The 16,897-nt window shown below is 53.6% G+C and overlaps 5 protein-coding genes across 5 annotated transcripts; 2 read left to right on the forward strand and 3 right to left on the reverse strand.

The window, feature by feature from the left end:
* Positions 1–1,035: 1,035 nt before the first annotated feature.
* Positions 1,036–2,396, reverse strand: AB675_9797 (putative aspartic-type endopeptidase opsB; the record flags this gene model as incomplete). Its single annotated transcript, XM_018150362.1, has 2 exons — positions 1,036–1,716; positions 1,767–2,396. The coding sequence occupies 2 exons, from the start codon at positions 2,394–2,396 to the stop codon at positions 1,036–1,038; spliced, it is 1,311 nt and encodes a 436-aa protein (XP_018002529.1).
* Positions 2,397–5,654: 3,258 nt separating this feature from the next.
* Positions 5,655–7,715, forward strand: AB675_9798 (putative transporter; the record flags this gene model as incomplete). The annotated part of the gene is made up of 7 exons (XM_018150363.1): positions 5,655–5,871; positions 5,921–5,988; positions 6,038–6,243; positions 6,509–6,532; positions 6,588–6,652; positions 6,719–7,304; positions 7,376–7,715. 7 exons carry the CDS (start codon positions 5,655–5,657, stop codon positions 7,713–7,715), a joined length of 1,506 nt encoding a protein of 501 aa, XP_018002212.1.
* Positions 7,716–8,997: 1,282 nt separating this feature from the next.
* AB675_9799 (uncharacterized protein) lies at positions 8,998–9,891 on the forward strand (the record flags this gene model as incomplete). Its single annotated transcript, XM_018150364.1, has 1 exon — positions 8,998–9,891. One exon carries the CDS (start codon positions 8,998–9,000, stop codon positions 9,889–9,891), a length of 894 nt encoding a protein of 297 aa, XP_018002484.1.
* A 123-nt stretch (positions 9,892–10,014) lies between these two features.
* Positions 10,015–13,996, reverse strand: AB675_9800 (Cytochrome 52A12; the record flags this gene model as incomplete). Its single annotated transcript, XM_018150367.1, has 3 exons — positions 10,015–10,705; positions 12,333–13,545; positions 13,699–13,996. The coding sequence occupies 3 exons, from the start codon at positions 13,994–13,996 to the stop codon at positions 10,015–10,017; spliced, it is 2,202 nt and encodes a 733-aa protein (XP_018002190.1).
* A 1,084-nt stretch (positions 13,997–15,080) lies between these two features.
* On the reverse strand, positions 15,081–16,839 carry AB675_9801 (Vacuolar protein sorting-associated protein 17; the record flags this gene model as incomplete). Its single annotated transcript, XM_018150368.1, has 3 exons — positions 15,081–15,952; positions 16,001–16,454; positions 16,501–16,839. 3 exons carry the CDS (start codon positions 16,837–16,839, stop codon positions 15,081–15,083), a joined length of 1,665 nt encoding a protein of 554 aa, XP_018002439.1.
* Between the last annotated feature and the right edge of the window lie 58 nt (positions 16,840–16,897).

Consider the following 16,897-nt stretch of genomic DNA (forward strand, 5'->3'; position numbering starts at 1 on the left):
TCTAGACGAGTGCATACTTGCATGATATGATTCTAGCAGCGGAGCCACATCGCAAGGTCAGCTAGTCTCGCCACTTTTGAGCCAGCCTTTAGATCAGACCATGGCGACGTGCTGAGAGTCAAGAATGGGGCGGCCAGGCAAACAAGGTCCAGGATCGGCCGCGAGCAAGGATCTCGATCCATCGTCATTTGAATTTGAATATTTAAGGTACTGTAAAGTAGTCATGGCCAACTCAATCGCCTGGAGAGTAGTGACTACGTGGTTGTCCGGACAAAGCATGCGTCTCCGTGGCTCTGTTTCGGGAAGATATAGCCACCGTAGTCAACTGCCCTTGATGTGTGGCAGTGGTAGAACCTTCCAAATATTCCGTCGGCAGAGCCAGTGCAGGTCTTGCCTACTCTCTGTGAAGGCACTAATAAAGGATACGGAAAGTACCGGCCACTATCAGAAGTCTCCGCTTTACTTCAGTGCTCGACTACACTGGCATCCTTAGTGGAGCTTCATTGCAAATCCACCAACACATTATAGACATCGTTTCAAGTTCTCAAGCACTCAGAAGGTCAACGTGACGTGTCCGACGACAGACAGTGCTTCCGCATTTTTTCTGACTTATATTCACGTAACTACTCCCACAGGCTCTTTAACATTCTCTGTCGCCAATCGTTACTCGCTGCCGGCAACGAACACCTCCTTCGTGGCGACGGTATGCCCATTCGACTCCAAAGTTGTAGTCTAGGACGTGGATGAGATGCTTCGCCAGGATTTCGGCTGTGGGCGTGCTCTCAGGGTGTACTGTAGCTACCTGGGCGTTGTCTCTGCTGAGCATCGACAAATTAACGAGCCAGGAGTCGGGCTCTGCGATTGCTCGGCGCTAGAGTGGTCCTTGCCGGCATTTGTCAGAGCCTCTCGTGCAGCCCACGCGTGAGCCTGTAGCGAGTCTCTCCCCAATGCGAGGCCAGATCCGCAACAGATGCTGGTAGCAATCATGTGTGCCACACGAAGATCTCGACTGTCTGCAGGTGGCCTTGCCGACAATCATGTCATGAGTCCGTGCATGACAATAAGAAAGGCCATGATCATCGAGCAAGGCACCAGTTGCTCCGCAGAACTGGCAGGAGCTGGTAGTGCCGCCGGCACTGTAGCATTGTTCGCAATGGTCTCAATGTTGGATGAACTCGTGCTGACACTCTGAGCGAGAGATATCTCATTCCTTGCCAAGTTGAATACGACGTACGCATTGCGGAGAAATGTATTGCCTAGTATCGATCTACCAGCAGCTTCGCTGGCTTTGGCTATTCCGAATATGCATGCCTGCACGTTGTCGTCGAGCCGGAAAGGCTGGGCTGGGTCGATGAGCAAAGTACTGATAGGCACGCTGATCGTCCTTTGGTCAACGGAGTCGAACTTGAAACCAAGAGACATATCGGAGCTTCGTAAGCCACAATCCACGTATATGTTGTCGTCGATCGAAGGTATGGATACTGCATTGATCTGCTTATATATTGTCTCTGCAAGCTGATCAGGCAGATAAGTCAATTGGGAACCAGAGTCGATTAAAGCGTTTTCGGGTAACCCAGAAGAAAGACTTTGTCCGTCTAAAGACAGGCCAGACAACGCAATAAGGAATTCCTTGAACGCGCCATCACTATCTTTAATTATTGGCACAGTTGACAGGTTGCCGGAATATTTCGCGTGATCAACGCCACCAAACAGGATCTCCCCGTTTGTGTGTTCGTATCGCTCAGCCACAGACTGTAAGCATTGACCTCGATGTAGCCGAAGTCGACAAGCGCTTGTGGTAAGGTCGTATGAGAATCGTTGGATCGCTCGTGGTCTGTAAGCCAAACGGAATTACTCTCGTAGCCGATTCCCAGTACGCCCTGGTCGATGGTAGAAGTCTGGCCCGTGCCAAATGTGTAAGGGAAGGGAGTAACGCCAGCGAAGCCAAAATCATCCGATATCCAGTCTCCGGATGCGTTCCGCCCGTCGACATAATTAATGCTAAAGTCGGTAGCTACTGCGACATGGCGCTGAGATCTATTCTCGCTATACGTGCCTCCAGTACATGAGCCTTGCTGACATAAAGTCGAGTCCGGCACATTCACCAGTAGGTCGGACGAGCCAGTGTCCAACTTTACAGAAAGCTGTTGCGGAGGACTTCCCAACGTTATATTGACTGTGTAGCCATTCAAGGTGTTGTACAGAGTACTTTCAACTGTGTTGTTGCTCCCCTGCCGTCTTCCCAAACGGGCTCTTTCTCGCTCGAGGGCTCGCTGAGGGTCGGCACAAGTCCGCCGAATGGGTACGGCGATTGCACCTTTCGTTGGTGATCGCGATGAAAACAGTACTGCGTTGACTGAGGCGATGGTCAGGAGACCAAGGCCTAGGATTCTCATGCTGCTATTAGGGTAGATACGCGTTGACTCGAAGGCAGGCGCGAGAAGTCGCCCACCAGATGCATTGGTCGAGCGGCACGGTATACAGTGGAAGCGGAGGTCAGAGACGCGCGGAGGACGCGGAAGTGTTCAGGGACAATTGATCGTCAACATAGCACAGGAAGGGCAGGACGCGAGTCCGCTGAAGCTATTGCCTATGGCTCCAAGAGTAATATAAGCTTCAGCTCACGCGTTGCCGTTGTTCTCAGCACTTGCAAGTTCTGTAGACCTACCTCTAGACTCGAGATACTGGCGCAATCTCATATATATGTTGGAAGTAAGGCCCGAAGTGTCGAACTCTGGTTGTATGATGAGGCGTAGGAACGTCGTCACTTGCGGAGCGACGGCCTTCAAGTTGTCTATTTTCGAGCATCCTAGCCTTGGCGGGACGGAGTCCAGAATTCGAGCTCCGATGTACCTATTCAAATCTACTCACCTGCATTCTTCTTGGTACTTACACAGTACATAGAGGACGACCGGACAGATTTGTCCTCTTACTTCCCATCAGAAACGTACGAATTCAGTCTGCATTTGACCAGCATCGCAGCTTGAGCGTCTTCAACCACTGTGCAGTGCTCAAGGCAGAGCCTCCCCAATGACATGGCCCGGATTTCGCCGCCCGCGAAGAACAAGCAAGCAGTCGATGGCTCCTGATATCTGGCGCGTATAGTATGTTTGGCCATCTGAGTCTGGCGTAGGGTCTGCTCGGTCTATGCCTTTCTTCTTGAAGGAAGATTGATGGCTGGGCATTCAAGATCTCCCAGATCTGACTGCAAAGCTGCTGCGACCACCCACGAATCTTGAGATGCGCTACCAAATTCATGGATCTGCGGTCCAACTGCAAGATCGGCCGTGTCACCAGCTTCAGATCCTTGCACTCAGTTGCATCGTGAGTACTGATGAATAGCAATCCATCGGGGAGGCCTCTCCCAATATGCTATGGATCAAAGCAAAGATATACTACGCTGCATTACCCGTCGAGTCCACGGTAAGCCAGCTGATCGCACTCGCGTGCATCCAGCATGAGGTCTGTGAACATGGGCAGCGGGCACAGGCATGTCTTTGTGTCTCCTTTACCTAAATCTTGGAGGCATCCGTTCTCGTGAGGTGGACCCGACTGTCACGCTGTACGCATCGCTGGGTGTCGTCGTCGTCGCAAGCACGGTAACGACGCCTATTGATATCTGCTGGAATCGATCCAGATCCGTCTACATTGGATAGCACCATGGGACATCATCGAGAAAGTCCTGGCGCCGAGGAGATGCGTGAACTCAGCTCAAACCCAGCCGAAATCCGCACCAGTGAGATCGACTGATGTTAGCAATCAAATGACGACCGTGCTACACCAGCCACCTCGCGCATATCATAATCATCGCCGCCCTGCCTGGCCTCCGCTCCGCCCTGCCCAGGAAAGATCCTGTAAGACGTTGTGGTTGAGCTGAGGATCTCGATCATCGTATATGGGCATTTTCCCAGGCTCATGACCATCAGAAGTGCGCGGAGCTTGTGGCTGCAGATGTCGCAGGCGTCAGTCGTGAGTTGTCTCAATATTTGATAGACTGCGTATGTTTCAGCCCATCAACTCAAGACATTGAAGGATCTGTTGTTGAACGTCGAAAATGAAAAGCGTGCATCATTGGCCATCCTGTTCCTACGCTGACTGCATGGCAGCATTCGCCCCCAATTCCGAAAACCGCAGATCTCGTACCTGCGGATCAGGCAGACCCCATTCCGGGGAACGATAGGGTGGGCCTCTACACAGTACGAATTTAGCCGGCCGTGTTCGAGACCATGGGTCTGTGACAGCAGCGATCAATATTGGGCAGTGGACTGCCCGGCCTGCGCCATGATCGAAATGTTATTACCTATGAAGATATATGCAGGGTCTGAAAGAGCATCAGTAGTCTCGCGGGCGGTAAAATCCTGCAAGCGAGGCAAGGCAGGCCAATTTTCTGATACGCGCTCATTTTTTAGTATAATCAAGCTGATCTGGTGGGTATCTCGACTCGATGCTGCACCTGACACGTCGAGCACGTGTAGACAGACCCATCGCCTGCGATCACGGCCTCGCAAATCATGAACATCCGTATTGCCTTGACCATAAGTTGCCGCCAGTGTCGTGTCGGTGTAGAACGGCTGTCAAGGCCGGCAGATTACCAGTAACGGGAACTGATGACTCTGTGATGGCTGTCGAATAAGGCGCCAGGAACGGCAAATGAACGCCTGGGAGCGCCGGAGTGGCTTCGCTTAAAAGTGTAGCCGCGAATCTGGGAAGGAGATGAAATGTTGGATGGCTTGGCGTCCGCCAGGATTTGGCCTAATGTGCCAGAAATGACGATGTTATCCCGGAGTTGCCGTCAAAAAGACACTTTAATGGCATGTCTGACAGAAATTGCGAGATCGCGTCTTCCGCCATCTGCCAAGCTTAGAACGCGCTAGAACGACGGGCTGAGGTCTGCTTCAGGTTTGGCATGCTGCACAACCCAGAACGGCCACGACTTTGTGTTGCATCAAGCTCTGCCACCCTTCTGTCCGACAGGCTCTGTGCATCTTCCCAGACTTCCGGCTGTCAGTACCAAGCAGCGCCATCGCCTTGGAAAATCTTGTCTGTTCCGTGCATCACTGGGCTGATATCACGCTGTACAACGGTTTCAGGCAACAAATTCTTGTTGAGACAATTGTTATCGCTCTCCGGCACATCTGCATCGTGAGCCCGAGCTGAAATGCATTATCGCCCTCCAGCGGGCTGCATAGACTAGTCAAGGTAAGATGCATGTCAGGGCTCGGCTAGGCCTTCGTAAGAATTCATTCCTTTGCATTTCTTACGGCCAAGGTATAGCCGTGATCAACCTGGCTTGTCCCATACGCCCGACATCGAATCGCTGTCGAATCGAAGTCTCGGTAAAAAAGAATCGACCAGGAGTGTGGAGCCCCCATCCCTCCGTTTGGGGTCCCCATGTGCTCCGTTGCCGTGACTTGGACCAACCCTGGACAAACACAAGATCACACAGACCGTCAATGACCCGTCAAGTGAATGGCAGGGCTCCACCCAATTCTGCCGGTGAGAAACAACAGTTCGCACAAATAGCCTGCAAGTACCCATCTCAACTGTTCGATCTCGGTTGTTGTTCGACCTCTCGCGTTCCCATCAACCCTGCACCAGTCTCGGAGTCCGAGTAGCTAAAGACTCTGGCGTCACAACTCTCACAGGCCTTCAGCATGGCAGACATAAAGAACGATACCAAAATTGAGGCATCGTCTGGCCAAGACACGCCGCCCACCAATAAAGAAGATGTCGCTTTCGCAGAGTCCGCGTCGAACAGCAGTCAGGAATTCGGATTCGATGAGAAACAGACGAAGACTCTGATTCGCAAGATCGACTTTGCGCTGCTTCCGTTTTTGGCTCTTCTATACCTGTTGTCGTTCCTCGACCGGAGTAGGTCCACCGCATAACTTTCAGGCATACCGCGTCTAACATGATGCAGCCAACATTGGAAATGCTCGTCTGGCCGGTCTCGAGAAGGATCTCGGCATGGCAGGACTGGATTACAACGTAAGCTTCGCTTTCCCAAGTCCAAAAGGCAGTCTGCTAACAAACCAAGATTGCATTGGCAATCTTCTTCCCATTCTACGTTGCAGCTGAAATTCCGTCCAACATGATGATGAAGCGCACAAGGCCTTCATTCTGGATCCCGACCATCATGGTCGCCTGGGCTGTTTGCACGACTCTTATGGGTCTTGTCAAGAGCTTCGGCGGGCTCTTGGCTGCGCGTGCCGCTCTCGGTATCGCAGAGGGTGGTCTTTTCCCGTACGTGCTTTCCCCATTCTGCAATAGTGGTCGTAGAGGAGATGATCTTGATGTGACTTTCAGAGACGCCTGTCCCTGATGCTCCACAACAGTAGCATCTCCTAGTGCCACTGTGCAGGGCGTTTCCTTCGTTTGCCTTGTGCTCTGAGACGCCCTTGACTGCCGGACCGCGATACCAGTCTCTCCCATCGACCCAACTTCTGCTCAATCTTTCCCCTTTGCCTTGATTGTTCCAAGCACGCTGACAGCAGACCGCAACGAACAGAGGTGTCACATACTACATCACGCTGTAAGTCATCCTCTGACCCAGTCTCCAACGGCAGGCTTACGCTGACTCCTCTCAGATGGTACCGACGACACGAATGCGGTTTCCGGATGGCTATCTTCTTTTCTGCTGCAACAGCTGCTGGTACGTAGCACCTCCATTGAGCCCCTCCCCTTCCTTGGCATGAGCTAATCAATAGTGGCTATACAGGTGCCTTTGGTGGTCTCCTGGCTCGTGGTATCAGCGAGATGAACGGCGTCTCAGGCTTGGGCGGCTGGGCCTGGATCTTCATCCTCGAAGGTATCGTTACCTTTGTCGTGGCGATCATCGCGTATTTTGTCATGCAAGACTACCCATCAACGGCCAAGTTTCTGTCCGAGCATGAGCGCACCGAAGTCACCCGTCGACTTGTCCATGATCGGAGCTCCCTGGCAGACGAATTCGACATGCGGTATTTCTGGGATGCCATCAAGGACTGGAAGATCTGGGTCCACATGTTCATCACGATCGGATGCTACACCCCACTGTACTCGATCTCACTCTTCCTGCCTACTATCGTCCGCACACTCGGCTATACCAACAATACCGCACAACTCATGACCGTTCCCCCGTACGTGGTCGCCTGTGTGGCTTGTATCTCTGGTGGGTATGCCGCAGACCGCCTCAAGACTCGTGGTCTGTTCATGATTGGTTTCTTCTGCACCGCTATCATCGGCCTGATAATGCTGATCTCCTCCGATCGCGCTGGCGTTAAGTACGCTGGGTGCTTCTTCTTCGCATCTGGCATCTATCCCAAGTGAGTAGCCCTGATCCCTTGAACCAGCAGAGACGTTCTACCCTATGTATTGCCACTGACACAAGAGACAGTGTCCCACAAGGTGTGGCGTGGAACGGCAACAACATCGGCGGCTCCCTGAAACGCGGTGTCGGTATTGCCATGCACGTCGGCTTCGGTAACTTGGGAGGTGTGATCGCCGGCTTCATCTACCTTAGCAAGGACAGCCCGCATTTCCGCCAAGGCCATGGCATTCTCATTGGCATGATCACGATGTCTACCTGCCTGTGCGCGTTCATGACGCTGTACGTGCGGCGCGAGAACAAGCGACGAGATGCCGCGCATAAGGCCCCAGAGTTGTATACTCAGGAGGAGAAGGACGCCGAGCGAACGAAGGGTGACAATGCCAGCTTCTTCCGCTACACCTTCTGAGTTGTGCCTCGTTGAGAGCGCAGCATCTCGGATTGGGCGCTGCTCGAGAAGGAGAAGGGAAGCAGGAGAGTATTCATTCTTCCGCATAGAATAGGTTGCTTGCTAGCACAGTGGACAAGATATTATGCCAAATAGCTAGTTCGTTGAGCTGGTGGTCTCGTCGAGGTTCACCTCGCCTCATCTTCGACAGTCTGCGAGCATTAGAGTATCGCTACGGTATTCTGATCATTTCTCATTAGTGTGATCATAGTACTGGCATCGGCCTCCGAGTTCCAGCCAATGATTGTGAAACCGACAGCTTGGTCGCTCCCAGAGTTATTGAATCATATCTTCGGCTCCAGGCAAAATGAGACGGCATAAATCCAGGCCTTAGAAGTTGCCTTGCAGGCGTGCTCATACTGGATAGGTCCAGCCGTCCTCTTACGCTTACGGCCGTACCGGACTGCCCAAAGCAAGCCCACTACACTGTCCTCGGCACCGGTGACCAACTGCCTCCGCATATCGAGATTTCTTCCCAGGCACGAGTGTAGAATGTCTTGCTTAGATCGCTTTGTGGACGTGGGGGAACCAACTGCCGGCAGTCCTGCAGGTGCGGACATGATGGACGTGTTCATGAGCTATGGCAGCTCCAGACCTCGCTGTCTTCCAGGCTCCAACAAACATCCCGAACCTGTCGCATTCCGCGAGCTCGACTAGAGAACGACCGTACCTAAGCGCATGACATGACAACGCTGAGACCCGACGGGTGCGAGGTGTGCTTAAGGTAGTGAGCCAATTTTTTGTCGTAATTGAGGATTCCGAGATCTCGAACTCGGCAGACATCAACGCCCGCAAGGCGCGGGGGCATGAGAGTTGGAATAGGCGCTTCCATTTACGCCCAACCCTGGAGCCACAGGGAACAACGCGAGGTACGATAGGCGAAGCCGCCGCTAAGGTAAGCACGCAGGCCTCCATTGTGCCTCCGCAAGGAGCCTTTTAGCTAAGCTCACGGGCGTTCGGAGCGTAATTTAGCTGAACCTTTTATGGACGTATCCTCGCGGCTTGATCTACGGCCGTGAGCTTGGCCTGTGCCTGTCATGGGTAGTTGCTGGACTAGATGCCACTGGATGTCCGTCATGTCGAAGATGTGATATATACTCAGTGGCTGTCCATCGGCCATGCTCTGTATTCTGCATCGAACATTGTCGAAGCTTCGCTGACATAGAAGGTAACTTATCGCTCAAAGCAGTACAGTCCGTGCACAGAAGAACTATCTCAAGATACTCCCCAGCAAGCCAAAATCATGGCCTTCACACCAATACTACCACCAAGTGCAAAGCGACCTCGATCAGAAGCAGCACGAAGCAGCGGCCTCCTCAACGCACTCTCCGACATCTATCCACTCACAACCTGGCTGCTCGTCGGCGGCTCCCTCCAAGCACTCCTCTCATTGATCACCAACAGCTGGTACACCGCCGTCCCAGTCCTCACACTCCTGGTCCTCAAATTCCTCGACACACTCGCCATCCACTTCAACCTCAAGAAGAATCCCTACCTCCAAGCCGCCATCCTCCACCGCACCGCCCCCGTCATCCCGGACAGCGACGGCACGATCTCAACCGAAGCCGCCGACGAGAAGATCGTAGTCTTCATCCTCGGCTTCAAAGTAAACCACCCATCCGGCCTCTTCGCACCCTATCTCAAGGATATTGGCGACGCCAACAGCGCGATGTGGAAAGAACTCGGCCGGACCGCTCCAGACTCGGGCTATCTCGGTAGCTCATCCTGGTCCTCCCGCGATGCCCGCGGTGGTGTTCACCTGATGACATTGTCGTACTTCCGCTCAACCGACGACCTGCACCGCTTCGCGTACGGGCCAACTCACCGCGCGATCTGGGATAAGTGGAACAAATGGAATAAGGCTGGAAAGGTGGATCATCTGGGAATCAACCATGAGATCTTCGAGGTGGAGAAGCACAAGTGGGAAGCAGTGTACTTGAACTTCCAGCCAACTCAGCTGGGTGCAACGAGCTTTCTGAGGAAGGGAGACAAGATGGTTGGTGGCGTTGTGGACGACCAGTGGGTCGGCAGCTTGATGGATGCTAGCAAGGGGAAGCTGAGGACGAGTGCAGGGAGATTGGGACGGGATCCGAATGCGTTGGAGAGTGTGTATGGTGCAGACGCACAGGGATACTGAGGTTGCTTTTGGGATCGGACCTGGCGTTAAGGCATCTTCCATGCATTTATGGCTGATGATACAAGAGTGATGTTCCATCATATATCCAACAATCAAGGCTTTAGATTGTCGTTTCTTCTCTGTCTAGCCTTGAAGAGCATCACCGATCGAATGTTCGAGGGGACCCTTCATTGCAATGGCGACGCCCTCACCTTCAGCCACACCTGCCATGGCGCCCCATGAAACATTGATCTCCCAATTCTTGTCTTTGTCGTCTGACTGCTGCTCAAGCCCAGTGAAGATAGCTTCATACTCGTCTACCCAATCTGCGCGAGGACCTGCCCACACCATTCCTCTCAGCATCACGAGCGTTCCCCTCTTGAACTCGCCAAGTGCAGTCGTGGGCTGCCATGTATCCACATAGCGACGCAGTAGCGCTGGCTGGCGTGGGTAGACGAACGCTAGCACAACGTTGACATGCTCGTCAGCAACACCTGTATCGCTTCCATTATCCGCTACCACGTTCTCGAAGTCATACCCTGCACGGTCGTCGTCAAGCTTCTCGAGCAGGTCCGCAGGCCCAAGCACGTCCCACGTGCCACGAACAGTGAGCCTCAATTGGCTTCGAAGGTAAGTATTCAGCCCAACGGAGGCTCCCGAGACCCCGTCTGAGGTGTGCGAATCTGTCGCGGAGGGGGGTCCAGTGACCTCGACACCAAAGACCCATACCTCATCAGCGACGTCGTCCCAAGCAACGTTCGCGAACGAGTCTTGAAGCAAGCGCTCTAGCAGGCCTGTGCCGCTGCCCACCGAAAGGACAATCGTGCGTACAACACTGTTGGCTTCATGTTCGCGACGGAGCTCGTGGTCACGAGCGATGCATCGATGCAGTCGCGAGATCAATCTCGTTGATAAGGTGAGACAGCTGTGCTGGTGCTGAATTGGTGTGTCGGTAAGATGAGGCGGCGCTGGAAGCGATGGCATTAGTTTTGAGGTAATGAAGATGTGACCGCGGTGCCGAACTCTGCTGGGGCCCAAAAAGTTGGGGACCAGCAGCCCTGCACATATCTGGTGCTGGGCCCCAGATGATCAAGACGTTTTAGGGGTGCCCTACCTTATAGATGGCGGCCCTAAGCGGCAGATCAGATGGGCACACCGGATGACAGGCCTGCGCAAAACCGGATGACTGGCAGCAAAAGCTTTGCGCAGAGACGGATGACACGGTCAAATTGGTCGCCCCGCAGATGCCAAACTGTTCACTTATATTCGTCGGACATGTGGCCCATATCAAGCCTCACCACGTCTGCCACATTCTGTAACAGGGATCAGACACAGACTTCCAGGGCGAATCCCATCTGGAGAAGCCCCTAAATGTCGCCGACACGTTCCTGTCTTCAGGGGGGTGGCAAAGTGGCCTACAGTAACTCAAACCGGTTGACAAGGAATCTTCAAGTTGCGGGAGCTCGCTATCGCTGCCCCACGCCACCTTGCATACCGCACTCTCAGTAAGGAAAATCTGGCAAGCGTTACGGCGCAGTGTCTGCATTCAGCCCTCACTACCTCCAGCGCTATTGCAGCTTCACGGGCCATAGCGACCGTTATATCATCATGTCTTATGAATAGTCGTCCATTCCCAACTTACTCTGCGAGAGCTTTCCTTGCTATCAGCACCATTTCCAAGGACATTCGCACGAGTGTATCGTCGGCCTTAGTGTCACATTTTGTGGTCTCCGACATATCGCTACGATTCGTATCGCCTGAATCTTTGCCAGCATTGGCGGAGAGGGCCAAGCTCGAAACGGGCTAGGGTGGAGTTTCCCAGTACAGTGGCGGCATCCATGGCGGGTTTGCAACGATTGAGCAGCATGACTTGCCTTTGGTACGCTGCTCCGGTGCTCACTGGAGTCTCGAGCGAGTCCTCGGCTTCTGTGGAGTGTAAAAGGTCAGAGAGAGAGATGCCCTTCCGGTGTGGTTGCAGAGGGTCCAGAACGAGGGCGGTCCATTCTGATCTATGACTCATCTCCAATGGTCAGTCGACCTTTACTTAACGTCCGCTTCGGGTAGGGACTGAAGTCGCATGGTAGACTGTTGACTGGCGTTCCTGAGGTCGTTCGTGTCCGATGGTGGCCTAACTCGTATTCATCTTGCGAAAAAGAGTCGTGGCTTTAACATGCGAGCCAGGAGCGAACGTGACGATCGAGTCCCGCGATATGGTCTTTCAGCAGCCGAAAAATAAGGAGAGTCCAGAGCCTTAGACTGGACCAGGAGCTCCTTGTATGGATATGGTCTCGATGCTGTTCCGACGATTCTGTTCAACACGTCCAAGAAGTCTCGAATCAGACCGCAGGATCCCCGAAAGACTCCTATGAAAGGCCCCCAAGGAGAAAGAGCGACATCAGTCGCTCGCTTCATGCATCCTGACTTTACAATGAATCGGCGCACCAGTGACCGTATAAACGTACCTCTCCTCACCAAAGCCGGTATGCGGAACCAGATCCACGATCTTGTCAAAGCGTTGAACAATTCTCGCGACCGTGTAGCCAGCAGTCGTGATTGCGAATTGCTGACCCAGACAGATTCTCGGTCCTCCGTTAAAGGGCAGGAATTCCCAGCCAGCTTTACGGTTTAGCCATCTTTCTGGCCTGAAGGCTTCCGCGTCTTCGCCCCAGAGGTCCTTTCGGCGGTGCATAATGTGCACGCTGTAATTGACTTCCATGCCCTTCGGGATAAACACCGGAGACTTTTGGTCTGGTCCACCACCCAGGGGAATAGTAGTATCGCGAGTGGAGCGGCGTGAGTTGAAAGGTACGGACGGATGCAGGCGCATAGTTTCGTTGAGAACATGCTGTAAGTACGAGCATGCTTTCAAGCCCGTGAAGTCCATGTTGGCAGGATTGGAATAAGAGCCGAAGTCAGCGAGGACAGCTGTGCGCAGTTTGTTGTATACTTCGGGATGCTGTGCTAGTTGATAGAAGACGAAGCCCAGAAGCCCAGCAGTAGTGTCGCGGCCAGCAAGGAGCACGTTGAGGAGTTGGTCGCGCAGTTCGATTGGATCTCGAGTAGCCCGTACTAATTCCTGGAGGAAGACGTATTTATGGCTGCCGTCCTCCATTGCTTTCTCAGTGGGAGCCTCGAGAGCTTGCTTGACCATATGGTCGGCGAAGCGGTGAACTTCAGCGCAGGAGTCTCGCAACGCTTTCGTGTTGTGTAGCCAGTACAGTGTGTTCAGACGAAATCGTTGTGAGATTGCTGACATTGCCCTATCGAAGGCTGGGCCGAATTGTGTGAAAGTGAGCCCGTCATCAGTGAGTTGTTTCTCGCCGAAGCGCTCTTCATCAAGAGCTGCTATTTGTGAGCCAACGGATTGACCAAAGAGGAATTCCGTTGCCGAGTCCATCGTCAGGCGGAAGAAGAGCGGCGCGAGGTCGGTATAGTCAGTCCAGCCTTCTTTGCCCATCCTGTACGAGACGGCTTGCAGCAGGTTCTGGACATGCTGCTCGAGGGCCGTCAAGTCTGTGATTTGATCTCTCGCAAATTGTGGCCGGATGAGAGCTCGAGAATGTTCCCATCTAGTGCCATCGTCCGAAAAGATGCCATTGGCAAACATCGGCGCAAAGCAGCCCTTTCGCGTGGGCCCAAGCTCGAAGTCCTTGAATTGAGTTGCGAGGATGGCCTCTGGGAAGTTCGTTAGCTCATTGTCGAGATGGTGGTATGTGTTCGGAGACAGCTTTGTGGGCGTGTCCCGAGCGCGTCTTCCTCGGCCCAGAACATAATGGCCGAGCAGTGCTCAAAGTAATAACCATCAACACTGTACGAAGAACAACTCACTGATATTCTCAGGTTCTTGAGTAATCACGCTGTCGGTGCCGAGGACTTGCTGAATCCAAGTGTCTTTTCCCGATTCTTTACGCCTCTCGAGGAAATAATTGGGAAGCCTGTTCTCGCTGTCTGCCGCTTTCATTTCTTGGACAAAGTCGATGGCCAGCGGAAGACGATGCTTTCTTCTCCAAGGAGGCTGGCATCCTGCTTCCTTTGCTAGCTTACGGTTGCGAAGAGTCGTGACCAAGTTCTGGAGAAGGAGAGCGAGCACGCCGAGTGCTGGGATGAGGAGCAGGAGAGAATACATGTTGCAACGCTTTGGCGTGGTTGACGAAATCGATGAGCAGCCATTCCATCGAGGGGCCCTGCAAGCATGTTATATTGCAACGGTCTGCGCGGGGACGCGGACCACATTTGGCCCGACGGGCATGAGGTCGACATCTGGAAGTAGGTTGACTTTTCTCGTATGAAAGTCTAGAATACGCGACCTGAACTACCCAGCCGAGGGATAGTGCTGTTAGCTAAGCCGGGGTGCGGAGCATAAATGAGTATGTCTTAACTGTCGTTGGCTCTCCGAGGCCCAGCTGTAACACTTTCAGTCCGGGTCTTGGCGATGTTACGAGATACGGACGTCTTCCAAGGATCATTTAAGTATAAGCAGGGCTGCGGGATTCCATGAAATCATTCCCCTAGCAAAACTGAGGCTGAGATGTTGATGACCGTGTCATCGGCTTCTGGTCGCAGCTGCCACACAAGGCGGTATGACGACCAGATGTTCTCGACGCTGTCGGTCTTTCGGACTTTCACGAGTCCAGGAAGCAGGGTTGCACCTTCTCTGACGTGTGGCAAGCTGCTGCTGTCCAGCATGCTACGAAGCTGAGGGCGTCAATACGTGAGCACGACGTATACCACAGCGGACCAGGAGATAACGTGCATGGGTCTCGGGCTGGACTTGCGTCCGCTCGCAGGACGCCTCATCTCAAGATCTGGCTCCATATGGTCCACCTGTGGACAGCGATAGAGCACGTACGAACTTGACGTTGCGAGGTTATATCTAGGCACATATACCGCCGTCTAGATTCGCAGTGCTTGAGATTTCCAGGGCCAGCGTGCCTATCAGCAGGTTGTACCCCGTCAAGCAGGGCCTCCTTCCCGAGATGGACTTCCATCTGCCCATCCGTCATCTAACAATGTTCAACAACGTTGATCAGCGTTGACCATGTGCCATAAAAACAGTGAGGCTCAAGCCATGCCGCTTTGATTGGCGAAGACGTGAGTAAGAAGACGGTTGTGTGCTGTGCAGATGGTATAAGATACAGCCAAGGCGGGCTCTGACCACATTCTTTGACCTGCTCCCCTATCTCACTGATTACGCAGTTTTAGAGCGCCCACTAGAACGTACTCTGCGCAAGTCGACTTGCTGCGTTGCGTGCGTCCACTCGATCATCGCCCTCATCATCTTCTTTGATACTATCACCTCGCGGTCGTCCAGTACCTGCAACGGCGTCATGATCGCCGTTTGCTTTGCTATCTTCGTCCTGCTCAGGCAGACCGCCCAATGATCCAGATAAGGTCCGTGCAAGACCAGTCCTCGTCCGCTCGACTCCAGACCATGCATCGCCTTTGGCCGTCTGGCTGCTCGCCATGCTAACGCGTCGGATCTGCGGGTTTGCTTCTCTGCCTAGGCGACTAAGGCCGCCGGAAGCATCGATTTGGCGCACGTCCATCCTGACGCTTTCGAGAGTCGCCAGTGTGCGTCTCTCGGTCTCAATCTGCCGGACCGCATACTCACGGATGGCGTCGAGCATGTCCTCCGAAGTCCTTCTGAACCAGCGGCGTTTCTCGAGGAGCAGATTCCCTGTCACCCGCTGGGTCTTGCCCAACAGATACTCCTCAGCAGATTTGGCTTCGTCGAGGGCAGATATTGCTTCGTCGACCTTGTCCCGTTTGACGCTAGTGCTACTTTTCAGGCGTGTCACGGCTGCTTCTTTGCTGCGCCGAGCCTGTTCGGCTTGCAGAAGTTCTCGAAGTAGTATGTGCCGGTTAGTCAAGGACTCTTTGACAATGAAAGCATCTGCAGCATGATAAGCGAGAGGGTCACCGAGCGTAGTCGCTTCTGCTGTGCCTTGTGCTGCGTGGTAGTCACCGACGGTCTGTACAACTCGGCCCAATTTGCGATACGCGTTGGCCAGTCCACCGTGGGTTTCCTGAACGTGTAATTGTGTGAGCTTCTCGCCTAGTGATGTTTCTGCCAGGCCCAGTGCTATTGCTCGTCAGTGGACCGCCCTCGTCAATTAAGGGGAGTACTGACCTCGTCTATGCTTCACGACTTTCTCCAGTTTTTGACCAGCATCCAGTGCTCCGAGATAGAATGCCTTGACAGGAGGTCTTGCTTCGTGTAGTTCAGGTGTGTCGTCAGGTGGCGGTGCAAACTGCTTCAGGACTTTCCGCCTCACTCCTGTTGCTGGCTGCTTCATCCGTACCACAGGACTGTAGCCGAAATCTGATTCGACAAAGAAGACCATCTCTTCGTCGCGCATAAGAACATCATTACCACATACGTTGTTGAGCCACCTCTGTATCGAGTTCTTGACTCTACCTTCATCCTCGTCTGTTCCAGCACCAGCCGACGTCACAGCCGGCGGCACAGCAGGGACCAATGCTTCGGGATTGGAGGAGATCAGGTGCTCTGACAGCTTCACGAATTCGCCATGTGTGCGGCGCACATCCCGGAATTGAGTCGTTCGAAACTTGGGTAGGTTCGTCTAGGCACATCAGTCTCGAATTGCGAGCATTTCTCTGTCGACTTACATAGACATCAAAGCGAATGACGGGATCCTTTCTGCCTGTCCGCTCGAGCGCGGTGACCTTAGACTGCAGCTTGTACGCCGGCACTGGCCTCTGCTGTCTCTGATATCGCGCCGCAGCCTGCCTCTGTTGAAATGTTGGCTGGCCTTGAGGATGCTCATGTTGCTCGTGTTGCTCCTGCCCTACTGCCTGCTGCTGCTCTGGCTCGGTGGGCTCGGATTGAGCAGCTGGCGGGCCTGTGACGCTGTCCTGGGACGCATTATGTTGATGCGTCCGTCCGGCTTTAGGCGAGGACGAGCCCCACGGAGACGGGCCAGCTAAGGCGTCTGTAGAGTAGTCCATGTTCGGAATTCTTATCACGGCATCATTTCTCGTGGTTGAGGACGTGGAGGCCGCCGGC

Source organism: Cyphellophora attinorum, assembly GCF_001299255.1.
Source record: "Cyphellophora attinorum strain CBS 131958 chromosome Unknown Contig7, whole genome shotgun sequence".
NCBI classification, from domain to species: domain Eukaryota; kingdom Fungi; phylum Ascomycota; class Eurotiomycetes; order Chaetothyriales; family Cyphellophoraceae; genus Cyphellophora; species Cyphellophora attinorum.